Source organism: Amblyomma americanum, chromosome 7 (assembly GCF_052857255.1).
Source record: "Amblyomma americanum isolate KBUSLIRL-KWMA chromosome 7, ASM5285725v1, whole genome shotgun sequence".
In the NCBI taxonomy this organism is placed as follows: Eukaryota; Metazoa; Arthropoda; class Arachnida; order Ixodida; family Ixodidae; genus Amblyomma; species Amblyomma americanum.
This window is the reverse complement of record NC_135503.1, coordinates 157389486-157400052: the sequence shown is the minus strand read 5'-3', so window position 1 is coordinate 157400052 and position 10567 is coordinate 157389486. Positions and strand designations below refer to the sequence as shown.

Below are 10567 nucleotides of genomic sequence, written 5' to 3'. Positions count from 1 at the left end.
AACGAATGCAGCATTTGCTTGTGGCAAAGAGTCGCTGTCAATGCCACTGCCAAAGTCAACAAACCCTTCAAAGTTGCGTTTGTTCCACTGGATGTTTTGCCGAATAGCCATTTCATCAACCATGAGGCTGCAAACTGTTCGGTGCCCCTTGCTTGCTGTTTCAGCACACTACATTTTTAGTGCATTGAAAGCTTCTGTTGAAAGTCCTGCCTGGCCATCAACAGTCTCATACCATTTTCGCAGAGTTCTGGGATGTGGGAGGCACGTGTCAAAAACTTTCCTGACATACTGATAGGCTCGTGGGGAATAGAAATTTAAAGTTAAGGCAAAAGTTCTCAGTTCAGGGGAGTACTGCTTTGGAGTGCCAATTCCACCATGCTTTCCGACTTGTCTTTCAAGTAGGTGCTTATTTACTTTACCCAGGCCATCTAAAACAGACACTTGCTCTGTCAGGAGCATATTCTCCGTTGTTAAAGCTGACAGAACAGATTTTAGTTCCGCATATTTCTTTTGCAGTCTCCGCCTTGTTTGCTGCAGCCTTTTTATGCTTTTTCTTGACTGAGCATGCATTGCAGAAAACCATGCAGCCCTTGCTCTCAAGTAAGCTTTTTCGGGTGTGTCCTCCTATGAAGAGAGATAGAAAATGCAATGCATAATTAGAACAATGCACACCCAAGCCTTGCATACCACAGTTACAACAGTGTGCACATATAAAACACAAAGCACTCTGAATGTTCCATTAAAAGAAGAATGAAGGAGCTCAGTTAATCTTCTCGTCCTACTTTAATATCAAAGTGTTTCACCTCTGATGGAAATGCTCAGCATGCCATCACTCACAACGCACAGAAAATTCACTTGATCATCTTTTTCTCGCACATTGTACCATAGCAACAGATCATTTGCACTGTCACATATTTTACCAGCACCTCACCTCGCATCAAGCCGGTAATGCCTACAAGGGTAACCCTGTTTTTGTCCAGATGGAAAAGTACAAAAATTCACCTGTAACCTTAATGATGAAAGAATGCAATGATTTACCATGCAGGATTGCCATGATAACAGAGTCTTTGTTATTTCAGTCAGGTTCACTTTCTTATATGGATTCCTCACACTTGCAGTAAGAAAATTTGATTTCTCAGATGACTAATTCGCACCTGCTGTTTATTTTTTCTTTGTGAATTTTCGTAAGAATATTTACTTGGCAATGATGTTTCTCGACTTGCACCTGAGTGCCGTACCTACGCTGCTTTTTTTGTTTTTGAAACAGTTTTGTTCCGCTTTGAGTCCCCCCATCTCCCCCTATGTAATGCCCCTAGTGGACCCATAGTGTACTTGAATAGATCAATAAATGAAGCTGTGACTCACCGATTCTCCTCTGGTAGATGGAGAGGTGTCCAAGAAGAAGATTCCATAATGTGCTCCTCAGCTTGACATGCAGGCCACTCACACACTTAAAAATTCATTGGTTTATTGATTCATCATTGCATACAATATACCATGCAGATCAGTTAGTAGATATTAGTAAAAATTGCCACGGCGAAATCAAGCTAAGTCCATTCACACAGTCTGGGTGCCTGCACATGCTGTGTTAAATATTATGCTAATAATGCATGCTGTGGATGGGCCACACACGCTATCAAATACGCTCTTGGCATATGCACAAGCATTTGACATTCATGGTGTTGAATTCTGCTTCAGAAATAGGCACATTTGACAGGTCCATTTACCATTGCTGGCCTGCTTCTTCGTGGCGTCCCAACAGAGGCTGGGGCGGTTGGCAAAGTCGGAAGTTCCTGCATAAGATAAACTGTTTAGTAATGCAGCCCACCTTAGAATGCCTGTTGCCCTGTTCTCCTCCGCCATGCATCAAGGCATAAGAAGGAAAGCAGGACATGAGGCTAATCACAAAATTACTCGGCATGCCCACTACTGGGCCACGCAACAGCTTCAGTGCATATGTACTCAATGCCTTTCGATGTCACTGCAAAAGAAAAACGCTCGCACATTGTTAAACTCATATCACCTAGAATGTTAAGGTAATGTTATATGTCTACACATTTTATTTTTATTATACACTCAAAGTGTTGCAGAAATAAAGCAGGGTTAATAGCACAACTGTGTAGAAGGGTGAATACATACAGCTTAAAAAATTATTGCATTAAATTTTGTGTCATGCAATCTCCTTTTCTGAATGCCCACTGCAACTGACGTTAAAGAGGTTGGCATGTACCCATATAAGAAGTATTTCATGAAAACTTATACAAGGAACAACTGAAAAAGAAGAAAACATGATAGTACAAATTTTTCATGTAACACGCATGCCAGTTTGCACCGAATACTTTCTACATAGCTGTCAATGACCTTGTCCAAAATCAGTAAAACCAGTTTGGAATAACGTGAGAAAATTTTGTAGAAAAGATATCACTGACCTGGTGGAGTATGTCTTGCATAGCCAAATTTTTCTTGATACTGACAGATTATTTGTAGTGGAACTCTGACCAGATGACTATATTGATTTGTGTAACGAACATAAGCAATGAAGGCACATGAAAGAATATTGTGGCAGCTACTAATGTGCTTATGTGGTTCCACAAAAAGGTACCATCCTATATGAAGGATCTTTGCAGAACCTACTGGACTCTGCTACTGTCTCCGGTAAGCACGGGGCCTGACAAACAACTGCAGGTTCTACTGCACTTTACATTGCAGAATTGCAACGAAATCCTACCTCATGCAGTGAATAAACCTGGATGGAAACCACACAGGACGATATGAAACTTACTGGTGTAAATTGAAAGGCTTGAGGTGGCCCTGGCTGAATGTCCAGCATTGTGGCCACATCCATAGATGCCTGTAAAAAAATTTTGTTCAGGAGAATTGTGTGTGTACCGAGACATAACAAGCGTTCAGTTTTAAGCACCTAGTGAAAAGTGGAGAAGCATCACACTACTAGACCGTTTTGAGTTATGTCTGAAGGAATAAAGATATGACTGGTGTGCTGAGGTGGCTTGGTCAAAACTTCCTCTGAGCCTGCGCCAGGAAGCTTTCTTTTACATAGTAATTCACCCGTTTCGTGACTCGTGCCGCGAGATAAACTCAGACACTGTCAATCTTCTAGCAGTTGCTGTCACAAAATGGTATATCGTAACATACCTGTTGTGATGGGCCTGGTAAAGTTTCCTGGCTTTCAGTGACATCCATAGGTGCCTGTGAAAAAAAATTTTATTCTTGAGAAATATGCTTCTACCAAAGCATAAGATGTATTCGGTTCTAAGCAACTACTGAAAAATAGAAAAGCATCACACTGCTAGGCTGTGTTTTCAGTTCTGTCAAAAGGATTATAAAAAATGACTAATGTGTTGAGGCGATTCAGAGAAAACTTCCTCTGAGCCAGTGCCAGGATGCATTCTGTTACAGAAATCTGTTTTTGGTCGCTCGTGCTGCGACATAAACGCAGACACTGTTGTTCTTCGAATTGATGCAGTCACAAAATGGCATATTGTAAAATACCTGTTGTGATGGGCCTGCCAAAGTCTCCTGGCTTTCAGCGACATCCATAGGTGCCTGTAAAAAAAATTTATTCTGGAGGAATGTCATCATCGTCATCATCAGCCTGACAACGCCCACTGAAGGGTGAAGGCCTCTCCCATGTCTCCAATTAACCCTGTCCTTTGCCAGCTGCGGCCACCGCATTCCCGCAAACTCCGTAATCTCACCCGCCCCCTGCTGCGCTTGCCTTCTCTTGGAATCCACTCTGTTACCCTTAAGGACCAGCGGTTATCTTGCCTTTGCATTACGTGCCCTGCCCAAGCCCACTTCTTCCTCTTGATTTGAACTAGGATGTCATTAACCCACGTTTGTTCCCTCATCCACTCTGCCTACTTCTGGTTTCTTAACGTTACACCTCTCATTTTCCTATCCATAGCTCACTGTCTTGTCCTTAACTTAAGCTGAACCCTCTTTATTAGCCTCCACATTTCTGCCCCATAGATGAGTACCGGTAAGATACAACTGTCGTAGACTTTTCTCTTGAGGGATAATGGTAAACTGCCATTCATGATCTGGGAGAACCTGCCATATGCGCTCCACCCATTCTTATTCTTCTAGTTATTTCCCTTTCATGATCTGTATTAGCGGTCACTACCTGCCCTAAGTAGGCATATTCTCTTACTACTTCCAGGACCTCGCTACCAATTGCGAACTGCTGTTTCTACTTTGGTTTTCTGCATATTATTTTTAGCCCCACCATTCTGCTCTGCCTGTCTAACTCATTGATCATGCTTTGCAGTTCTTGTCCTGAGTGGCTTAGCAAGGCAATGTCATCAGCGAATCGCAAATTACTCAGGTATTCTCCATTAACTCTTATCCACAAATGTTCCCATTTCAGGCCGCGGAATACCTCCTGTCAACAGGCAGTGAATAGCATTGGCGAGATCGTGTCTCCCTGCCTGACACCCTTCCTTATTGGAATTTTATTGCTGACTATATGAAGGACTATGGTAGGCGTGCAATCGTTATAAATATCTTCCAATATTTTCACATAACACTCTTCCACACGCTGATTCTGCAGTGCCTGCATGACAGTTGAGGTTTCCACAGAGTTAAATGCTTTCTCGTAATCAATGAAGGCCATATATAGGGGTCGGTTATAATCTGTGCATTCCTCTATCACTCACTGATAGCGTGGACATGATCTATTGTTGAGTATCTTTTACGAAAGCCTGCCTAATTATTTGGTTGATTAAAGCCTAAGGTTGTCCTGACTATTAGCGATTACCTTAGCAAATACCTAGTAGGCAATGAACAGTAAGCTGATCGGTCTGTAATACTTCAAGTCCTTGACGTCTCCTTTATAAAGATAATGTTAGCATTCTTCCAAGCTCCTGATACTCTCGAGGTCACAAGGCATTGCATATATAGGATGGCTAGTTCTACCAGCACAATCTCCCCTCCCTCCTTCAACAAATCTGCTGTTACCTGATCCTCACCAGCTGCTTTCCCGCTTTTCATTCCTACTAAGGCTTCCGTTACTTCCTCTTCTCTTACTGCTACGGGATATCCCATTGCTGTGCGCTGCGGCTTCTCTCATCAACGTTCTGATTGCATTGGCTACTGCATAGATTTGTGTCCTTTTGGCTATTTGATATCTTATCCATATTGCTAATGATATTGCCCTCTTTGTCTGTTAACGCATACATCATGTACCAAGCATACAAGGTGTTCAGCTTTAAGCAGCTAGTGAAAGATGGAGGTGGAGCATCACACTTTAAGACTGTTTTGAGGGCTGTCTGAAGGGTTAAGAAATATATACACAGCCACTGTGATGATTTGAATAGCTGTAGTAGTCACAAAACAGCGCTGTTTGAAAATACCTGTTGCAGTGGAGACGCTGGATATGTGTGACTTTTTTGTTAGTGCTTGCTGGGCGCCATGCTGAACAGTGGCAGCAACAGCTGTGCCATCGCCTGGCTGCTGTGAAAGGGGTTCCTGCTGTAAATGAATAATGAGGTGCATCACATGCTCGCAGTGGAACGCCAGCCTTAGCTAAAAAGATGCATGTAATTCAACAGACAGATGTACCAATCTGAGACTGTCAATATGGAACACAGCCAGTGGGCGAGAGTGCACCCATTTCTTAAGAAAGCAACAGCAGAGAAATGCATTGTTAGTACAGCAGGTCTACCATATTTTTGAGATGGGAGAGTGGGGTGTCTCTCCTCAGGCTCACCCAGCTATACCCCATGAAGTGTGTATGGTATGTGTATGAGGAATTATATATGCAGAACTGCCGTATCTGTATAATAAGGGAGCTAATTATACTCATTGGCATCCACCCAAGCGCAGCTATGCGGCTAAAGGAAAGCTATAAATTGTTTCCACAGAAACTTCGCAAAAGAAAACGGGATTCCCCTAAACATTTGGCCAAGCTTTCTGCCTGTGTTTTGTCTTGTTTTCTTTGTCTCATGCTTCCCTTTTTCCTATGTGTATGACATTTACCGTATTTACTCGCGTAATTTGCGCCCGCACATAGATTGTGCAACCGGATAAAAAAAAAACTACTCGCACATTTTGCGCACTATGCTGAGCCAGACCACCAGCATGTACGCGGGTGCGAACTGTGCCGTTTACCCGGCTTGCTCGCGCTGGCGGTCGCTGTCCCGGACGAACAGTTGCGCGCGCGCCCGAATCCAAAACTCTACCGTACCGTTTGCTGTACGGTTTGCCGCTAGTCAGTCGGGCCACACGCAAGGGCCCCGTTTTATTGCCCGTTATCTCCTCCCACGGCTGACTTCGCGATTGAATCTTTGCGCGTTTATTGCTTTGAGCTAAGCACGTGCCGTCATGTCATGCCACCCCGCGGGGAGCTATAGCGTGGGGAAGGGGGGGGGGGGGGGGACGTGTCAACCTTGTTGCCATGGGGCGAGGGGTGCCAGCCTTTTTTTTAGGACGTGTTCGGAAAACTCGCTTGCGCGTAAATTGCGCACCCTCTTTTTGGAGCCCTAATTAAAGAAAAAACGTGCGCAAATCACGCGAGCAAATACGTACGGTGCTCTATGCCTTATGGAACTTTTTTGTGATTTCCTTTGTAAACGAACTATTGTTTTAAGGAATTACAGTGCTCTCTCAGTGACACTTCTCAGGTGCTATGACCGAGATGACAACAAAAAATGCACTGCCTACTGCTAGGCGCAAACATTTGCACACTACAAGCAATAATTAAATAGAAATGATGGCCCAAGGAAAACTGTGGTGTGCTCGATGCTCTTTTTTATTTTCTTCTAATGATGGAGTGCGTAAGCTAATAAATAAACAAATTATCATGTACAGTAAGCAGAATTTCACCAGAGCCATATATAAACCGCAGCCAGTTTAGGAGTATAATGACACAATTACTTTTTATCAGTGCGGGAGTACTGTAGCCGCGCTACTCGATCATAACGTCTAGCTAAAACCATTTATTCACAAATCGTTCTATTTCTTGCACGAACACCTAAAACATCATATTGAACGCATGTTTATGCAGTCAAGTTATAATAAAGCACCTTCTCAATAAGAGCATTTCTTTCCAATCTCTTGAGAATGTATAGAAGGTGGTTCCTCACCTGAAGGGGGACGGCATCCGCACGTATACGAACTACGCGCGGCGACATCCGATCGAAGTGCTCGGGCAGGAAATGTTTTGAACATACGCAGGTCCATTTTGCTGGCTCCCAGTCTCTTTGGCCTGGTCTAACGGCCTCAGTCCACTGCCTCCTTCGCTCTAGATCTTTCGGAAACCTGTTTGAAAACAATACTATTCACTGCACTCGGACAAAGAGCCACCAATAAGGCCGGGGCGGTACGAATACCACGTTCACGCCGTGTCGTGCGTTATGTTCTGCGAGCATGCATTTTACTCATTACGCAGTCAATTAAATACGAAAACAAAATGCAGCATACTTACGTGTGGAAAGTGACGCCCGGTTCTTGTCCTGGCGTGCGCGACCGACACCCAGGAACGCAGCAGCTGGGCATCGCAGCGTGTTTGTTGTCAATGGGAGCAGAAGTCTCACTTTCCGCCGTGTCTGACAGCTGCCGACAGCCTGGCGCGGCGCGAAATCGTCTGCTCGCGCCGCTCGCGTTGATCTTCGCGGCGCTCGCATGCCATTGGCTGAGAAAACGGCCAAGTGTCATGGCGGAGCCCTCGCTTCCGGCTTCAAAAAAATGTGACGTAGCAGCCTCTCCTCTTTTCCTTCTTTCCTTCATGTTGGCGATAGTCAGCTCAAGCGTTTGTGCAGGTCTCGTCTGCGGTTGCGTCCGTCGGTCGAGACCTGTACATTCAGCTTCAGCGACTACGATGCCGTGCGCCTTGCAAGCGCTGTGCGGCGCATTAACCTGCTGCGCGCAGATTTCTGTGTTGTGTACGTGGGAGGCAACGACATCTCTAGGCCAGACACAAGTCCGCAGGAGATTTGCGACAACATCAAGGTATGTACTACGTGGTGGTGCAACGCGTCGAACTTCTGCCGATTTCAGTAATGAGTTCTGAACTATCATTTCGCATCCTAGGCCCTCGTCCTGCAGCTGCTACGCGACTTGGCCCCTGTGGTCCTTGTGGTGAAGGTGCTGCCACGCTGGTTTATAACGGCGGACGCCGAGGTGAGCCGTAGCTGGTTGAACCGCCGTCACCTGCTCAACCGCAAGCTGACGGCTACGCTTAAGCGGATGCCGTCTGTGTTCACCCTGAACCCGGACGTGAGTACCGACATGCTTGTCTTGTTGTACGCCTTTGGGGTGAGCAGTGCACAAAAAGGCGAGTAGAATACCAGATGAACACAGAGCTGGTGTGCAACAACATTTATTCTTAGTACAAGAAATCTCCGTTTGTTCGTGGCGAAACAAAAAACAAAGAGTTTAAGAAAAGTTGTTTGTAACTGACGGCTTCTTCTGATAACAGAGAAAGTGAGCATACATTGACATAGTCTTTGCCCCCTGCTGCTGTCATCTCAGCTACCATATTTTGCTGTATCAGTTGCACTTTATATTTTTTAGAGCAAAACAGTTGAGAATTGAGGCGTGCGCCCCCAGGTGCTACAACGCAGTCATTCATCATTGGCAGTTTCCACCTTGTTGGCGGTCTCTCTCAACTGCTTGCAAGCATACTAACTGCTTCCTGCATGAGAAATGATTGCATGCAATATACCACATGTTGTGTGCTCACTAATCGAACTCTTAGTAACAACTCTTGACAACACATAGTGACACGACTACCTTCACTATTCAGTTGCACACATTACAAAATTATGAAAAGAACATTGATTATGTATTGTTTAGATTTCCTTGAAGAGGTCTTGCCCTGACCAAATAGACAAAAGGTTTCAGCAGCTATGCATGCAGGTGACATGTGCCAGTTGCCCAACTTATATTCTCATTTGCATTGAAGAAAATGTGTTTGAACCATCACGTTTTGTGATTGCAGTTTGCTCACAGCTTTAAAAAAAGGCAGAACACACTGATGCTGTAATTTTTTATTTTCACACTCTGCCACACAATCTCAAGAGGTTGACCGTTTTCAAGTTTGATTTTTCAGCACCTAAAATGCTGGGCAACATACGTAAAATCATGATATCTGTTAACTGAGTGAGTGTTCAGAGGAGTGCAGGGTCTTGTCTCTCACTCACGGCAAGTAGTACGTTCGATAGAGTAGCTGATATCATTATAAAATTCTCAGTAGGCCTGCCAGCAAGGTTAAAACTGCCCATGAAGGATGCATGGCTGCACATTGCAGTACCAGTGGGTGCATATATGTCGCTTTGTAGATTCATTCTGAAAAAACATGAAGGTAAATAGGAGCAGAAAACTAGAAAATCAGAAGGCTGTACCAAGAGGTGGTGACTGCATCAGTATATGCTCGCTGTCATGATGCAGAGCTCACCTAGCTAAGGGGCACATGCAGGCATTAAAGTATATATCCCAGCATGTCTTCTTGGTGACCTGCCGTCAATATATTTGTTGTTGTTGTTGACCTCACACAATGGCACATACCCACAAGGGGGATTGGCCATTACCAGGCGGTGACTATTTAAATGAGCACTTGCATGTGGCAAGCATGGGATGACCTACCAAAATTTGGATTGCACAGTTTTCGTAGCCGAGGTGGTTGCAGGAGGTTAGGGGGGTCATACAAAATAAAATTTAGGCAAAGAAGGGGTAGGGATTACTATAAGTGGTTGTAAAAACCGAAATACAGAAGCTGATAATGGGATGGGCAGGACGAAAGCTCATGAAGGTAGACGTTTTGATTCTAGTAGATAATTTTGAACGGCAGAGCAAACATTCACATTGGTATGGCCAAGCATAGAAGCGCCAAGAGACACAACAACCGCAGAAGACAGGCGCAAACTGAGATTCTGTATTGGAAATTCTAATAGTCGCCTCCTAATCGATGAGTAGCGACGGCAAAAAAGAAGAAAGTGCACTATTGTTTCCGGCTTCGCACAATACGGACACAATGGGGAGATCGCCAGACCAGGCCTGTATAGGTCAAAATTTAGTTGCGGCACACGGAAACGAAGCCTCGTGAAGGAAACTTCAAGACTGCGCGGTCGCCAGACTGAGCTTCTCCATGGGAACAGTAGGTGCTGGAAGTCGTCCAAGGAAGTAAGCGCTGATGCGCCCAATTCGTTCATTACAGTGTACCGTCGAAAGCGTGCTGCCGTGATGTAAGCAGTTGTTGGAAGCGCAACAATCGGTCCACTCAGGGCTGCCTTCGCTAAAGCATCAGCTGATTCATTTAATAGAAGACCCCTGTGCCCAGGAACCCAAAGAAATCGAATTGATGTGATGTGTGGAGGGATCAGGAATTTTAGAATCCGAAAGAGCTGCGATTCAGTGGACGCCGAGAGGGAAGTGCATAAAGATAACGAGTCCGTAATTATTACGGCTGATAAAGAAATTGGTACCTTGCGCAGAGCGAGAACCACTGCTAGAAACTCAGCCATATAGATAGGAGTGAAATCTTGGAGACGGAGAGAAAAAGACCAGTCAAGGGACTGGGAGTAAATACCTACACCTGCCTTTTCTGCAC

At 44.8% G+C, this 10567-nt stretch overlaps 1 protein-coding gene across 1 annotated transcript; it reads right to left on the bottom strand.

The window, feature by feature from the left end:
- Positions 1–1451: 1451 nt before the first annotated feature.
- LOC144097540 (uncharacterized) lies at positions 1452–7891 on the bottom strand. The gene is made up of 7 exons (XM_077630236.1): positions 7445–7891; positions 7104–7278; positions 5373–5490; positions 3511–3564; positions 3154–3207; positions 2783–2851; positions 1452–1793 (listed from the first exon to the last, which is right to left on the bottom strand). The coding sequence occupies exons 2-7, from the start codon at positions 7198–7200 to the stop codon at positions 1724–1726; spliced, it is 462 nt and encodes a 153-aa protein (XP_077486362.1). The 5' UTR covers positions 7201–7278; positions 7445–7891; the 3' UTR covers positions 1452–1723.
- Positions 7892–10567: the final 2676 nt, after the last annotated feature.

Excerpts from the sequence above, each read along its gene's own strand:
- LOC144097540 (XM_077630236.1), bottom strand. The coding sequence starts at position 7,200 with ATGGACCTGCGTATGTTCAAAACATTTCCTGCCCGAGCACTTCGATCG. Across the intron at positions 3,208-3,510 it reads TGGCAGGCCCATCACAACAG|GCACCTATGGATGTCACTGA; the intron begins GTATTTTACAAT and ends TTTTTTTCACAG. Across the intron at positions 2,852-3,153 it reads TACCAGGCCCATCACAACAG|GCATCTATGGATGTGGCCAC; the intron begins GTATGTTACGAT and ends ATTTTTTTACAG.